Source organism: Numenius arquata, chromosome 18 (assembly GCF_964106895.1).
Source record: "Numenius arquata chromosome 18, bNumArq3.hap1.1, whole genome shotgun sequence".
In the NCBI taxonomy this organism is placed as follows: domain Eukaryota; kingdom Metazoa; phylum Chordata; class Aves; order Charadriiformes; family Scolopacidae; genus Numenius; species Numenius arquata.
The window spans coordinates 7,859,523-7,876,743 of NC_133593.1; the positions used below are offsets into that span (position 1 = coordinate 7,859,523).

The following is a 17,221-nucleotide window of genomic DNA, read 5'->3' on the forward strand; positions in this document are numbered from 1 at the left end:
CGGAGGGAATTGGAGGGACAGGGCACCCCAGGGACACTGCCACCCCCTGCCAGGGATGGCCCTGCACCTCTGGCCCCACACCCTGGTGCCCGCTCAGCCCTGGCCAAGCAGGAAGCTTCATGCAGGGACGGTGAGGCTGAGTTCCAGGGGATCTGGCACTCTCTGTGCCCCCCTGCTCGCAGACCTGCTGCTCCCCAGGGTCAGACAGGCCAGAGGGAGCCCGGGGAGACCTTTGTGCCACACTTGCTTGCCACCATAGGGGACACGACAGAGTAAAACCAACTCACCCGAGATGGGCCGTTTCCCAACACGGAGATCCACTTGCGCTGCGGTTGTTCGGTGCTCGGATTGGGCTCAGCTCCCGGGTGGGCCATGGTGGGTCTGGCTAAAACCTCGCATCCTCCTTGGAGCTTAAGCCCCAGGACCTTTCCCACAGCTCCTCCGCCTGCAGCCGGCCGTGCAGCGAGGGCACCCGCAGCATCCCGAGTTTGACACACACAACCCCCAGCATCTTCCCCGCAACCGCAGCAGGAGCTGGGGGAGCATCCGCTTGGGTGCAGAGCTCCTCGAGCCCTGCGCAGGAGGTCATTTGGGACAGGATGGGTCCATGTACGCTTCTGGCAGGTGACAGGAGTGAACAACCCCGCTCTGGCTCCCCAGGCCCCCCCTGCTGCCCGGATCACTCAGGGCCCCCAGCCCCGACCCCAAACAGGAGGCAGCACGTCTGTGTCATCTTCAAAATAAAACTTTATTCATTCGGTAACAAGAACATTGAATCTGCACATCAGTGCACAAGTTCACATTTAAAAACAGCTGAGCACATCGGTCATAAAGTCTTTAGGGGGGAAAGGGGACGATCCCAGCCACGAAGGAAGATGCAGGAGGGGCAGACAGAAGCGCTCCCTTACCCGGTTTGCGACTCCACCACCAGCCGTCCCGGAGGGCTCCTGCTTGGAACCACCCAGCCCCGGGGTGACGGTCCCTACAAACCAGCGCACGGACGTCACATCTCCATAAAGGAAAAAGAAAAGGCACTGGCACCTTCTTCTGTGCCGACAGAGATGTCTGCAGTGCGGGCGGGCTGGCAGCACTGCCAGAGGGCAACCGAGAGCCCTCTGCCCAGCCCGGATCCCTCCAGCGCCTGCCTCTGCCCCACGCCACCAAGGGCTCAGGGGGAGGTCCCCTGGGAGAAGCGTGGGGGTTTGCGTGGAGCTACGACCAGATTAAGGCAGGACACACCACGAGGAGAGCAGGGACCTGCGGCAGGTATGGATTCCTCCTGCTGCTGGGCTGGGAGAGCTGCAGGGGGTCTCGGAGCCCACGGGCAGATGCAGTGCTCCAGTGCCCATGCCCGTTCCCGGTGGCTCGCTCATCCCAGGAGGCCCCCAGCAGCAGCCAGAGCTGGGGTGGGACACCTTCCACCAGGCCTTTGCTGGCAGAGGGACACGGAGCTAATCCCTGCCCCGTTTAACATCCAAGCGAGCCTGAAGCGGCGTCACCTCCTGACCCTCCTGCCACCCCCTGGGACCGTGGCCCCCCGGGGAAAGGGCCGACAGGGGAGAGATTTGTACATGTCACAACTTCTCAAGCAGACCGGACACACGCGCGCACACACACACACACACACACACACACCATCGAGTGCAACAGAACGCAGTGTAAAAACCAGTTTCACGCACACGCTATCCGTTTGTGCAAGGCTCACACGTTACAGTACAGCCAGAGAGGGGGCGGGCAAGGGGGGAGGCGATGGCTGAGATATTGTACAGGAGTCAATGTAAACAATAAAGCGTCCTCCAAGAGGGCTTTGCAAGAGACCAAAAGAACAGTTGCTTTGTACAAAAATGCCCTTAAAACAACACGTTTCTCCTGAAACCCCTCTATCAGCGAGGCTTGTCGGCTGCTGAGCACCCTGGGGGTGCTGCTCCCCTGTAGTGCTCAGCAGGTCACACGAAGCTCTCGTGGGGCACCCACCAGAACCAGGAGTGAGCCACCACCCACCCGTGAGCCACCAGCATGGAGAAGGCATAACCATCCCCAGGCTCTGATGCCAGGAGCTTGGTGCCTTCATTGCCCAGACACTGGCCAAGGAGGAGCCAGGGCTACCCGAGAGCTGCATGCCACATGTCCCTCCAGCCCGTTCCCCTTCCTGCCATCCCGGTCAGAGCCTCCAGACCTCCAAGGCCTTCATAACTCTGCAAGAGAATCACCTTCCCTGACTCCCTCTGCCTGTCCACAGGCTTCCCAGAGAAAAACCAGAGTTGTGCTGGGCCAGAGCCAAGGACAAGGACACAGCAAAGCATCTCCCTGCGAGGGCCTTTGTCCCTTCCCTGCTCTCCCCAGCTGGAGCACCCGGCCAGCAGCAGAGTATTGGAAGGCAGCAGCGTTTCTAGTCTGCATGGAAGAACCTTCCTATAGAGCATTTCTCCTGAGATCAAGCTGGGCAAAGAAACCCAATCCTCTTCCTCCTCCCTTCTCAAGGGAACAAATTATACACAGGGCTTTCCCCTCCCAAGCAGATCCTTGTCACCAGGAAATGTTACCAGCCAAGCACGCTCCCTCCAACACAGGGCAGGCTTGGTGGCACCCCATCCCCAGGCAGATATGTCCTTGGGTCAGAAATGGTGGGCAGCAGGCTCTGGTGGGGTTTGCAGGGGAGGCAAGGACTGAAATTGTCCTTCACAAGATGACATGAGCCACTTGGCCTTTCCAGACTCTCTGCCCAGCTCCCAAGCCAGCTGGAGCTGGCTAGGAGAAGCCACATGTCTCTCTCAGTGTCCCAAAGAAGTATCTGGCCTCCTGGGCCAGGCACTTGGGTGACTTCTAGCAACTGAAATGGCCTGGGATGACGTGCCATTTGTCCCAAGACAGGACTCTGTTGGGCTACTTCGGGCTGCGCTCCAGCCTGCGGCTAGCACAGGTGACAACCCCCCCAGAAGAGCTGAGGCTCCTGGGGAGGGATGAAGTGCACATTCCTGCTGGAGAAGGACAGACACGCTCACGGCCCCGTGCCTGGGCTGCAGGGTCTGTGAGGCAGCACAGGAGGATCCTTGGGAGCTACAGGAGGGCAGCGTGGTGGGATTACCTTGCAAACTGCTAAACCATCATCTACTGATGGTTGTGGGCAAGCCGGGGGCCTATGGACACCCCAACCCCAGGGCAGCCACACGCTGCTTCCCAATACTCCATAGCGCTCCAGTGCCGTGCGCTCCTCTCCGGCTCAAGATGAGCTCGTCCCGTCGGAACCCGCAAAGCTCTGCAGCATCAGGGCTGCTTTCTAGGCACGGCCTTGTCTGCTGCTCCTCCCACACCGCTTCCTCTCCATGCTGGGCTTTCAGCAGCTGGAGCCATTCTGCATCTTCTCTCTGCTTCGCTCCTCCCCGGAGGGCAGGTCTGGGCCAGAGCCAAACACCAGCTCAGACACGCTCTTCTGCCACAAACCTGCCAAGGGGCTTGCAGACAGAACCCAGAGCTCTCCTGCCACGGCCGAGAGCCTCTCTCTCTGCTCCTACAGCACACGTACAACTTGCTGATATGCAGGGCTGGAAATAAGGAGCTTTGATTTAGCCAAACCGTTCAAGAACCGTAAAATAATTCGCTGAAATTTGGAGCAGACCCTTCAAAGGCAGGTTCTCCGGGGAAGCAAGAACCTGCAGAATGGCTCGGAGCGGCCGACGGCCTTCCACGTCCCACTGGCACTTCTGAAACCCAGCTTCAAGCGGGAGGGAGACGGGTAGATAAACAGTCGTCTTCCCCGCAAGTGGGGTTACGGGGGTTCACGCAGGACCAGGGGAGAAGGGACACATTTGGCAAAGGCTGGCATCGAGGCTCACTTTTGGGAAGGGAAGACAGCTGACAACGTCAAATCCACTCTCATTTCTGTGCAGATTACAATGAACAGCATCGAGTTTGAGTAAGGTGGTTTTGTTTTCCAGTTTACAGAATGCAGTCTTGCCCTTTTTTTTTTTTTAAAAAAAAAAAACAAAAAACAAACAACAACCAAACCAAAAAAAACCCAACATAGAAATGACCAAAAAAAAAAAAATATCTATATAAATACCATATATACAATTTAGGCAAAAAAAAAAAAAGAAAAAACTTCCAGAAAAGATCTTCCCTCCAGGTCGAGTGTTAGGAGTGACAGCAGAGAGGACAAAGCTTTGCATTCAGTAGGGGCAACACGTCGTGTAACAATGATCACAGCCTCCAGGTTTGGGAGAGACCAGAAGTGCCTTTGAGCGTGGCGGAGGGGAGAGGGAAACCCAGGCAGCACGAGACACCAACAACTTTTGGGCCGGGGTGGGGGTGGGGGGAGGCAGCAGGAGGGCAGAGGACAGATGATATGGCCATGAACTTGGAAGGCCCACAGCAGTATTCAAGTAATGGGAGGGTTAAAACCCTAAACGAGGCGTTTGTTTTAAAAGAACACTCTGGTTTTGGGGAGGGGGGTATCTCCTCCTCTCACCCGCTGGTTCAGGGCAGCCGAGGAGAGGTGAGCTTGGCCCAGTGGAGGAGCTCTGGCCCCCAAAGAGGGGGGGGCTCTGCGTGACCCACACCGGGAGGTGAGCACTCATCTCGGTGCCAAGCCGAGGGTTTTCTGAGCCCGTCCGTCGGGAGGATTCACCCCTGCGTGCTCCTTTTGGGGATGCACCAGCCAGACGGAGCCCAGGGGGTCTGTCCTGAAGCAGCTTTGTGAGTGATCTGCCAGCATCGTGGAGTTCCAGTTTGCAGACGTAAAAGAAAGGCCAAAGAAAGGGACCTTGGCACAGCCTTCACATTTATGGGGGCTCTCACCCCAACAACTGCTCAGCACCATTTTGCGTCATGGGGAAAATTCAAGTTAGGAACTAAGATCTGGTTCTAAGCAAAACTCCACCTTGCCAAAGCAAGCCAACATCAATGTTTGCATGATAAAGGTGTTCTTTTAAAACAAACTAACAAAACAAAACAAAAAAAAGAACATTTGAGGTTATCTGAGTTAAAAAACGTAAAAAAACCCAAACAGTCCTGCAGTCAGAGTCACACACAGAAGAACCAACCCACACCTACATGCGCCAGGAACAGTAAAATGACAATATATATAAAATTAACCAATAAAGTGCATGTTCCTTATATTACACCTGCCCCTTGCGTGGACGCAACACCACGGGTTCTCAGTAAGAAATCACAGCCGAGGGCTCAGGATCACATAGTATTGTAGAGGGGATTGGTTGTCCGCTTTTTATCATTGGTCTTTTTGAGCCTCCTCAGAGGGTGAGTTCTCCCGTGCTGCTGCCGGGGTGCGACAGCCAGACCTTGAGCCGGCGACAAGGAGTCCAGGACCTGCAACTGGAGCAGCGGAGGACCCTCCTCGGAGCTAGTCCACGTTGGATCCGCGCTGGAAAACAAACTCTGCTGGCTGGAGCCGCACTCTTTGGCGTACTGAGCGAGCGGCCTCTCCACCGGCTTGCTCTGGGCAATGCACTCGGCTGTTCTGAGCTGTTCCACAAAATGCCTAGTGGGCTCCGGGGAGGAAAGGCGATGTTTTCCACACGCGCTTTCCGAGCCCCCCTCCAACCTCCCTCCACGAAAGCCTTGACCGAGGGCAACGCAGGTGAGAAGCACCGGGTTGGCATCGGAAGAGGCCGACTCCCTCTCGGATAAGTCATCCTTGGAGAGGTCCAGGCAGTCCAGTTTGGCCAAGGAGGCCGAGCGTTTCATGTGGGAAGGTGTGGTGAGCCCCGCATGCCGGATCCGAGCCTCTATTTCCTTGGCTCGCTGCTTGACCAGCCCGGGGCTGTTGCTGCGCTCCTCCACGCTGTGGCTGCTGGAGCTGTGGGGAAGGCTGTAACACAGGAAAGAGATGTCCAGAAGGTCCATGTTTTCGACGTGTTCGCTGGTGAAGTCCTCGCCGCTCAGCTGCCTCGAGGTGCAGAGAGGCTGGGGTCTGTCCCTGAATGGGAGAGTGGCATCTCCCTCAATGCCACACGGCGTGACTGGCTCATCGTCTGTACCCGTGCTCTGCTCGGTGACGCCTTCCAGGTGAATTACGTAGGGGTGAGAAGAGCGATCGAGGCTGGCCAAAGGTGTAGAGGTCACCTGTGGAGAGGGGGAAGCAGCACCAAGGTGAACAGATAACCCACCACCTTCCTCGCTGGGGCTGCCCAAAGTGAAGGTGTCCTGCTTGTGTACCACGTGCTCTGGCAGCGAGAGATTTACCAGCATCAGGGCTCTGGGACAGGCTGGTGCCTTCTCTGAGCACAAGGAAGGGTTCAAGTTTTCATCTAAAGACGGGACGGCCGTGGCCAGCCCGCCCTGCTCACAGCTTGCGTCAGGGCGCTCCGCAGACTTGACCGTGGGAGTGTATTCGATTATTTCAATTCTCTTTGGGAGGAGAGAGGGCAGGGATGGCTCCTCCGTCCCATCAAAAGAGACCACTGTCCTGCGTTCCTGTGCCGTTCCCTCCTGCCCCGGGCTGGGCTCTGCAGGCAGGGACTCCAGTGCCGAGGTGGGCAGGGGTGCAGGCAGGTGTCTGCCCGCAGGCAGCTCTGCCCCAGGAGGCAGCAGCAGTTCCTCAGCGCCCGGACCCTGCACCTTGTCACCCTCCAGAGCCAGCTCCAGGGGCGGCTCCTCACTCTTCCCCCGCAGCAGGAGCTCGGCAGCGGGAGAGTCATTCCTGGAGTTCTTGCGGGTCGGTAAGACGCAGACGGGGGATGCGTGTTGGTGCTCCTGCTCCTGTCTCAAGCGCTCCTCGAACTCCAGGGTGGCTCGTCGGACAGAGCCAGGACACCACTTGGGTTCAGGGTTGATGGAACCACGAGGCTCTTGCTGCTCCACCCCAGGGCTGCTTTCCTCCAGGTCTGATTTACCAGAAGATGGCTGCAGGGAGGGGGCAGCTTCTTGCTCAGCTTGCACAGGGTCCTTCTCCTTTTCCTGGTGTCCAGCACAGGCTCCTTCGCTCTGTTCCACCTTTTCTGATGCCCAAATCGCCTCCACTGGCAGGTCGTGCACCGTGTTCCTCTTTGGCGTCTGGGTGAGGTTGGCTGAACCCTCTTTCTGCTGGGCAGGTCCTGCTGCCTGGTTGATTGACTCTATCTCTGTGATAATTTCCTTCACAGAAATGGCATTTTCCGAGTGGGATCTCGTGAGATGGCCTGTGCTAGGCAGCTCGGGGACCTCCTGCAACACGGAAAGAGGAGAATTACAAAGTGGATCAGCTGCGCTGACATAGAGCAAATGGCAGTGGGTTAAAGGAAATGGGGGTGCACACCCCCAGAGGAACAAAAACTGCTCGTGCCAGTGTCTGGGGACGGATTACAAGGGCTGTGATCACTAACATAGAACCATTATTGTCTCTGAGACTGTGTTTAACATATTCCAGGCTGGATTTTCACCTAGACTGAGATTTAAGAACTTTTATTTAATTGCCACAAATTCCAAGGGAAATTTAGCCTTTTTTTTTTTTTTTTAAATAATGAAAAGTCCAGTTAAAGAAAGAAATCCTTATGCTGCTTTTTGAACTGAAAACGTGAAAGATTCTGCTCACGTCTGGGAGCAAAGAGAAGTACAGCATAAAGAATGACCGAGCGCTGAAATGCTCTGGTTTCCCGAAGAGAAATGGCCAGAGAGGCTCCCCCATCCGCACAGACGCTCCTTCTGCCAAATCACTGGAGAGAGCGTTGGCCTATTATATTCGGAAGAGCCTTATTGCCTCACATGGAGACGGAAAAGATTCAAGCAATGCAGCGTGGAATTTAAATAAGAGAGGCTCCCAGAAAACGATGGCCCCGGACATCATCAATCCCTGTAAGAGCCCTGGAGGGTGGAAAGCAATTACAAGAGAAAGGTATCTCAATCCAGAGGTTACTAAATTTTGTCAGGAACATCTCTCTACCCAGGAGAGAAGTCAGCTATGATGTGCCCGATCCCATCACCCCAGACCTGGACAGGCTCATTCTCTTCCTCCAGCAGTGGAAGCTCTATATATCTGCCTTGATTTACTATCCCAGTGCTGGTGCTTCCCAACCAGGGAAAGGTGCCAGTTTTGTCCCTTTCTTTGGTGGATTTCTCAAGTCAGATAAATACCCGCGCAGGTTCGGGATGCCGGCTGGTCTCGGCTGCTCAGGGTTCAGCTGCATTAGTGGGTCAAGTCCCACCTACCTGCTCTCCTGATGAGAAACTCAAAAATAAGTTTCTCATGAGAACAGCACAGCAGGTCAGGTCAAGGTCGACTCAGCCAGTGCCCTGCCACTGCCAGCAAACAGATGTTTAAGGAAAAAGTGCAGAAAAGGCCAAGCATGTAAAAGTGAAGAAGAGGGGAGGCATCTAACAATCCCTCCCCAAACAGTTACCCTGCTCAGTGAAAGCCAGGACTAGAAAATCCCCTGTCCACAGCAATCTCGCTACCCACAAAGAGGTTCAAGCAGCAGTTCCTAAAAAAACCAAGCAAATTATTTTAACCTTTTGTTGCTCTTCATCTGTGGAAGAGTCATCTGATGCTGGAGGAGAGTTTCCAGAACTGTTCCTTCGAGCATCTGCACCCCCATCCGCAGCAGGTGGCACTTCCAGCACGGGCACTCTGGAGACCCCATTCCTTCCACTCCCTTGATCCTCCATCCTGGAATGGGAGCAGGTGCGTGACCGGCTCTCCTGGGAAAGCTCCACAAATTTCTCCAAAGCGCTGAAGAAATCAATCCTGTCTGTACTAGGGTCTGTCACTTCGGGCTGGGGATTCTGTTGGAGACTCGGGGAATTTTGGTTTGGGGATTGGGGAAAGTCTTTTAAGCACGAAGTGAATTCTTCCATGGGAACCAAGTGCACGTTCATATCAGGCTTAAGGGCATCTTTTTCTAGATCGTCCACTGTCAAATCAGGAAACTCAGTTATTTCCAGGGGGTGCTGGAGTTGCATTAAGGCCTCAGAAGCATGGCAGTTATCAGGGGGGACAGAGTCTACACAACATCCTGCCGTACAGCCATTGAGATTGTTCAGGTTCAGCTTGTCCTCCATCTGCTCAGCGTGGAAGTCTCGACACGTAAACTCTAGGTGGATCCTTCTCTCCTTCACACACATCTCCTCGATCATGTTTGCATCCTCTGGGAGCTGCTGCTCCCTCTCTAGTTCAGCGGAGTAGATGGGAGACATCGGTTGCTGGTTGTCATTGGTCTTCGCCTCTGAGATCTGGTCAGCTGAGGTGGTGATCTCCTTCTTGTTCAGCTCCAGCCCAGACTTGCAGATAGGCTCGTGATGGTCCGAGAGGTCACTGTCCGAGTGTGAGCGCCACAGTTTATTATGCCGCTGTTTGCTGCGGGGAGAAAAAGCAAATGGAAACATTGAGTAGTGCTTTCACAGACCAGAGCCAGACCCACCTTGTTGTAAGAGGATGCAACCTACACAAAAAACCGTGCCAAATACTGGAGTCATTGACCACAACAGCAGCTTCACCTGAACGGCTCGGGGCCAAACCTGCTGCTGGTGGACTTAATTCAATAACAAGCCACTTCCCAGTAGCTAAATCCTTCTCCACTGTTCTGCTCCACACACACATATTCCCCAGCAGTATTTTATCGGTCTACTCAACAAGTGCAATGTTTAATTGACTACAGAACTTGGTCCTTTCTTGGCCAGCAAGTACCTTTCCATTTGCTAGCAAGTGAGCAATGGGCAGAAGAGTCAGGGTCCCTAGTCCTGGATGTGAGTGGATGGTGGACACCAAATAAAATCCCACTTTCCTTGTGGCTCCTTCTTTGAATAGCTTCAGTAATCAGTAACAGGGCTCTGGGAACGAAGGGCGTAGGGTGGAGTGAGTGGATGCGGGTGTGGGTGCATGTAAAACATAGACAACATCCTCAACAGTCAACAAACAGCCCAAAACACCACCTGCCTTTCACAGGAAGGAAGCTCAAGAGTTCTCCAGCTCTTGGAAAGCCCCTTTAGGAAGGTCTGAGCAGTCAGAAGGCCAAGCAATTGCCAGCATTGCAACTCCTTCCTTATCTCCACTTAAAAAAACCACCCAGCCCATGCCCCCGGGCTTATAGAGAGCAAAGGAGGCAACTTCTTGCAGTGAAACCACACCAGGTAGCCATGTCTGCAAGGGCTTTGCTGAGTGACCACGGCCACAGGGCTGTGCTTCCGCTCTTTGCCCCTAGGAGGAGAGCAGATACCACAGAAAGGTCCTTGGATCTACAGGAGACCTTGCAAAACCCCTCCAGAGCCTTGCTTGCACAAGCAGGAGCTCCCAGACACAAGCATGGGTTGCAGTAAGTTCGTTAACAGATGCTACTGAACTAATTACAATGTACCAGTTTAATCGTGGGTGTCCAACAGCTAAGGAAAATAATCCGTCACAGATTTAGCTTTCTAACCCCATAATCAGCTACAAACTTCACGAAAGAAACAGGGCAGAATCAGAGGAGAATTTCAGAGCAGAGGATGGTTGAGACTAGAGGCCGATGGTGTTGCTCTGGGGTGCACGTGCCCTGCCTCTAATGGGTTTTGGAGCAAAATCTGACACTGGCAGCAGACCCAGGCTTGTCCATGAGGCAGGTGGTTGCTGAGGCTCTGGATGGAAAGGCAAAGATTTCCCATGTCTCTGCTCACAGTTGAGAAGTTGATGATGTTTTCTGAAGGCACTTCCTACCCTGGCACTTCGGTGCTCGAATCCAGCACTCTGCTCTGCCTCTGATGTTGAAAGTCAAAACTACCCTCGCACGTGAACAAACCAAACTTGCCTTGATCTGAGAATCAAACCATAGCCTTGATCTGAGAATCAAACCAGATGTCAACAACCGCTGGGAGAGGTGTATTAACTTTTGTTAACTTTTAATCTCACGCTTCCTCCAGTCTTACAACCGGCAAGAGGTGCTAAAAGCAGGGTCAGAGAACAGGAACCCATGGCCACCTCTTGACCCTCCTGGGCAGCGTTCCCAGTGCCGGGAGAATAGCCCACAGCAGGGCTGACCAGCTTGTGTCCACACCAGCCTTGGAGCAGGAGCCCTCCACACCTCCCATCACGCTGCAGCAGCTCCCCAGGCTCCCATATACAAATATTACTGTGGATTCACAAGTTGTACAAGGCATAAGGGATCCCAAACAGTTTTCCTGTAATCTATCCATAACTAATGAAAGAAACAGGGCTGGCTCAGCCTTTCCGTGTCTGTCACCAGAGGGAGGGGACAGTTTAACTAACCCCAGGAAGTGTGACAGTCCCAAAGAGCAAAACATGCTTGTTGTTGTGACTAAAAGCAGGCAGGGGTTTTCCATTTTACAGCTGGAAAACATATCCCAAGTTGCTATAACCCCAACACAAAACTGTAACTAGATAGTGCGAGCACATGGCTGCCCTCACATACCTTCCCTCTGAAATCGGAGCAGTCACATGAGCATGAATCTGTTGGTTTTTTGTTTTTGTTTTTGGTTTTTTTACCTGTCCTGGAATACCGCAGCAATAAACAAGGCAGCCAGAGGCCAGAGGGCAAAGCTAAATAACCCAGAGAAGAAAGAGAGAAAAAAAAACAGTTTGGAGCTGAGAAAGGAACCACATAAAGAGGGACCATTTCTGCAGCACAGAGAGGCCATTCCTTGCTTCAGTGAAGCTTCATTTACTGCAGGCTTTTTAGTCCTACACACAGAGATGTAATGCACTGCTCTTGCATTTTTTAAAGCCTCACGAGTAATCCTGTTCGTGCCATTGTACGGGGACTTGCAGAGTAGGTCAGGAGCAGTGGTGAGCTTAAGCGGTAGGGGAACCACACACCATAAAACCGATGGCAGCAAGAAAGATTTACCTCCTAAAAAAATACATTACTGAAGACAGGAAAACAAACAAACAAACAAACAAACATTCTTAACCAAAACGTTTGTAGAGGGTGGCTTTGCAGGTGTGCCACCAACTACCAGACTGACAGATTACCTAAACTAACTGCAGAGCTGAGGGCTTGGAGATGTGATACACCAGCTGCTACCAGCCCAGGGCTCCTCGCAGGTGTTCACCAACCTGTTGCAAAGGATGTTGGTGTGTTTTTCCCCCCATCTGAAAAGCTCATTTTCCTCCATCCAGTTCTATCCCAGTGAGATCTACTTTCCCAGTCTGCTCAGTGCTACACAGCACACCACATCGGTCAGGCCACCTCTCGCTCGGAGTTAAGCGCTGACCTTTATTAACTGGTGCCAGCAGCGTGTTTGGTGTCACACGAGACACCAAAGGCAGGTGTGGTGTCTCTCTCAAAGGGTTTCAGTTCAGAAGAGCACAATTTCTTAAAATATCTATTCCACTGTCATCTATCCCAAGACTTGATACTACTTGGCTGCTTTTTGAGAGAAAAAGAGGGTCGTTGTACCAATCAGTGTTTGGGGAGCAGGGCGGGAGGAAGGCAGACACGGGAAGAGGTGGAGGAGATAGATCCTGAGGGTGCAGCTGATCAGGGAATAAACTGGGAGGAGCCCTCAGGTTGCTAATCTGTGCAGGGAGAAAAAGGGGAAGCACACTGCAGTGACAGGAGGAGCTGACACAGAGGGGTTGGTGTAAAAATTGGGAATCCAGACCTGGCCCAGCAGCAGAGACAGCCAGAGTGCTGGGAGCAGGGGGAGAGCAAAGAAGGAAAGGTCAGTCATCAGTACAGAAAAAGGGAAAGGAGGTCTTTGGAAGTGGACAGGACAGACCCAAAGCAACAAAACCAAGCAGAGGCCAGAGGTGAGTAATGTGCCCTGAAGAGAGCACACAATTGCCTGAGCTGCACAAGAACAGCATAAGGCAGGCGCCTTTCAACAGCACCGAGAAGCTATGAAATAGTTACTTTTGTCAAAACATTCTAAAGGCCACCTCCTGTGACAGAAGGCTCGGGTTGGGTAATTCTGCTTGCTTCAGACCTGCTCCCTGGCAAAGCACACCAGGATCCTAAACAAAATACCGTAATCTGGCGAAACACAGACTATCACTACCTCCTTCCAGCTGATCACGTGAAGACATTGCTTAACAGAGCTTACAAGTGCATTTCTCAGAAACATGCAATATTTATGCCTTTTTTGCTAATCAGGAGATAGGCTTGGGATTACAACACACTTGCCCATACCCAGGTCCTGCTCCAGACCAGGCTCAGGACTCCATGCAGGAATAAACACACCGCTGTTGCAATGCACAGAACATCCTGTCCCCTCCCCAAACACCAACACTTACCGAAGGGATCTAAATAAAACCAGACCAGCTGCTGAGGAGGGGCATGTTCAACAGGGAACTGTAAGGCTGAGATGGAGACAAAGCGAGTTCCCTGCCAAGTGATGTTACGAGCAATAGGAACATCATTTATCTCTGCTGGAGTCTGCACAGCTCTGAATGTTGCACTCAGATGGCAGCTCACAGGATGCTACTCTTCAAAAAAACAGCCATCCTAGAAGCCAAACAGCCTCCTAAAAGCTCTTTATTACACCCATTTTACCAAGCTCAGCTGAGATAACCCATGAAAACAGAGCGCTATCTCTCCCAAGACGATCACAAGCTTACATAGTGCAGTGATGGAAGTTCTAATTAAAATAACTAAGTCAATAATTTAAGTATTATGCCTTAACACAGGTAATTCAGGCCATTCCTTCCACTCACCTGGCCAGCAGGATCCCTTGGTATTCCTCCAGCTGCCGCATAAAGCTGGGGTTGGGCTTGGTGACGGTGCGTCGTTCCTTCACGTAATCGTAAGCCCTGTCCAGGTTCCAGCCGTACTCCTTCATGGCGTAGGCGATCACCGTGGACGCCGAGCGGCTCACTCCCATCTTGCAGTGCACCAGGCACTTAGAACCATTTTTCCTGAAGCGGGAGAGAGATAAAAGATCATCATTACATAGAAAACACGGCCTCTGAGAAGCTTAAGAAAACAGCAACTTCTTTACCAGAGTATTATCAAACACATTTTCAACACTGTGGCCACAGCTGAAGTCTGGGATGTGATCTGATAATCCAATTTACAAACTGGAGCAAGACACACAAAGAAAGCGAAGAACAAGGTCATAATATTCTTAACAGATTTTGTTAAAACAGATCTTCCGAAGCTTTTATTGCAAAGCGGACAAAAATCAGTCGTTTGCAGAGACTTATGAAGACTGCTAAAGAGTAATATGGCACCCTCGAACTCAGCCCAAACGGCCCACTGGTATCAAGGAGTGTTCCAAATAAAAAGGGCATCTATCACAAAAATGTGGCGTCACAGTTTAGAAACACATCCCTGGAAGATACTGAGCAGTGCAGGGCAGCCTCTAGCATAGACGTGTTCTTCTATTGCAAACTTTTGACGGCATATTATCAGGTTTGGCAGTTGGCTGAACAAGACCAACGCTGCTTTAGTCGGGTGTTTGAAACCCCACCCAGCTCCCACCTACATCCTGGAGACAACAGCGGGTGCAAATCCAGCCAAGAGCCCCAGGGAACAACCTGGCAGATTTTTCTCTATACCACCATTTCTTAGGACTGTCTATAGGTAGAAAAAGTGTCCTTCACCTTGCTACCTGTCCACATGCAAGCGATTGGAAAAGATGGAAGTCCCCATGGCTGGAGATCTCAAATGTCTCTTTGTGCAGCGCAGCGCCCTTCTGCAATCAGATGGAAGCTCCTTCAGCTTTAATCCATTTTTCTTCTTATTGAAGGCAAAGCAAATAGTGCCTTTGAGTGCCATGAGCAGCTACTCTGCTTGGTGAGGCTGAAAGGGCAGCCAGCACTTTGCTCCAAGGAATGAAAAAACATTTGTCTGCTATGAAATAGGAGGAGGAAGGCTATGGCCCCTCTCCGTGAACCCCGAGCACTGGGCAGTATTGGCACGGAACAGGCTGAGAGAATTTGGGTTTGGCACCTTTCGTTTTCTCCTTGAAGCGCCAGGTTTTCTGGATTGCCAGCCACGTGAAGTCCTCACAGGACAAACCAGGAGGCCACAGAGCGCACACAGTCATCAGACCTCAGCTGCTCGCAGACATCTGAGCCTGTACCTGCATCCACACTCCTCACTCTGAGATGTCTGCACTGCTTGGGGTACACTGGGCTACAGCGGCTTTTAGACTGCTCTAAGGCTTTCTCAACTTTGCAAATCAAATTAGTCAAAACACGGCAATGCTTTTGGCAATTAAAAAGACCCCCAAACACAACAAGAAGACAGGGCAAAGAAGGGGGTACAGGACTTGCCCCAGTTTGGAAGATTATTAACTTTCATCACCTTGTACACAGTACTGAGGCTCAATCATTTAAAACCCAATGGAAAATAGTCTGGGCAGGAGAATACTTCTGAGGACGACAACACTTCAAAACTCAATACTTAAGGGAATAAAATTACGTCTTTTAAAGAAAATGAGTCTTGAGCCATACTCAAACAAGTCAGCTTTTAAAGGCTATGAGAAGAGATGACAGACTTCAATAATGGAAAAAATACTTTAAAGGCAACATATGCCAATCTGCTTTCTGACAGTTTTCCCTTAAGAAGGCTGCTGAATTAACTGGAGACAGCTCATATAACTGGGATGCAATTCTCTGCAGTAAAAAGGCCCTACTTTCAGCATCCGCTATCCGATTACTCACTGTAACTGACAGCTCAGAGACCTGCACAGGCATCTACTCCCATTAAAGGGAAGAGTTTGCTCTGGAGCATTACAAGAAATCACTTCCAGACTGTGGGCTTCATCGTTCAACCTCACAACGCAGGGAACAGCTTGTGTTTGTGTTGGGCTTATAAGGTTTTGCTTCTTACTTTTGTTAAACCCTGCTCAATTTGTTACTGCCCTTTCCTTCCACCAGCACCTCTGCAGGTCCGTTGCATTTCTTAAGCAGCAGGCACTCCCAGCTCTCCAGGAGAGGAATGATCTCTTCCACTGTTCACCTGGACTGCAGCTGGGCAGGAACCCCTCGCTAGTCCTACCTGCTCCTTGTACAAGCACCCACAAGAGTGAACATTTGTGGAAGGCAACTCTAACACTTAGAAGCTACAAAATGAAAATGCTTTCGTCCTAGGTAGGCAAGGAGGAAAAGCAGTTAAGAAAATCAGTAGGAAAATACAAAATGCTTAGTATACATCTTCTAAATGTGTTTGTTCTGTTCCGAAAAGACTTACTTTGCCTTGGAGATGAATTTGTAGGTGTCATTCCAATAAGCCAGAAGATCTGTTGCTTCTTCATCGTATACCCGAATATTATGGTATTCAAAGAGCCCAGGGAAGAAGTTATCTATTTCTCGAGTCACATTCAAGATATACCGCACCCTGCATGGAAACAGACAGCAGATAAAAATGCAGAGCGTGCAGAGCACAGGGAGTTCAGAGATATGACAGCTGCTACACAACAGCCTTGCCTTGGTTTGCGAGTGGCAAAACTCAAAGCATTTGAAGTTGCAGTCCTGAACATAACACACCTCCTTGGAAACCAGGACTTAATGCAAGGAAGCAGCAGCTAACACAGACAAACGGACGTGCTGAGCAGTTTCGAGCCCAGCCTCTGATAAAAGGGCTTCCATCCATACTGGATAGAAACTTCCTCTACAGTATCCCAGCTTACACTCCTTGTCCACCATCCCTTTTCTAAGTGTTTGCAACACTTGTGTCAAAGGACCTCCTGCCCAGACTGTTCAATTTGTGTTCGAACACATTCTCAAAGCCCCTTTGTGAATCCCTCCTCCTGCTGCACCAACACCACAGGAGGATTGAAGGCATAAGCTTGTGAGAACACCACAGTTAAACAAAGGCGTAAAATAACTACAGAGAGATGTAACAGACAATGAGCCACTGGGGAGGATTTCTTTCTTATCCCTAAATTTTCTGGAAATGAAAATGCTTGATAAAGCATACAGTATTTATGTGCGCCACATCCAGTGTTTTTAGCCCTGAGGGTTACTCGTAAGATGCTTATGAACTGCACTCACGCTGGGATATCAGACAGGACAAGAGCACCGCAAGGGAGCGATGTCCCTTTTCCCCAGCGAGTACATGATCGCTGGCAGTCAAGTAGGACCTGCCTGAACCAGGAAGCTGCAGCAGAGACTGAGCTGAATGAGGAGAGTCAATTTTGCCAGGCTGATTCTCCAGGGTACAGAAGTATGCTATCAATTCAGTTCAGCACAGTGATTACCTTTTTTTCCACTGGATTGGCACAAATAAGCCAAACCTGTAAATAATGATTTAATTGAAAAATCTTGGTGCTTAGATCCACCTGGCTTAGAGAAAGGACACTGTAAGCTGAAGCTGAAGCCTGAAAGGTAGAAAGAGCAGGAGACAGAGGAACCCAT

At 51.5% G+C, this 17,221-nt stretch overlaps 1 protein-coding gene across 1 annotated transcript in view; it reads right to left on the reverse strand.

Moving 5' to 3' along the window:
• Positions 1-5,184: 5,184 nt before the first annotated feature.
• SSH2 (slingshot protein phosphatase 2) overlaps positions 5,185-17,221 on the reverse strand; it is a 102,328-nt gene continuing 90,291 nt past the window's right edge. Inside the window, 4 exon segments of the mRNA XM_074160510.1 lie at positions 5,185-7,158; positions 8,440-9,283; positions 13,574-13,774; positions 16,056-16,202. Coding sequence (XP_074016611.1) covers positions 5,185-7,158; positions 8,440-9,283; positions 13,574-13,774; positions 16,056-16,202 — 3,166 coding nt within the window.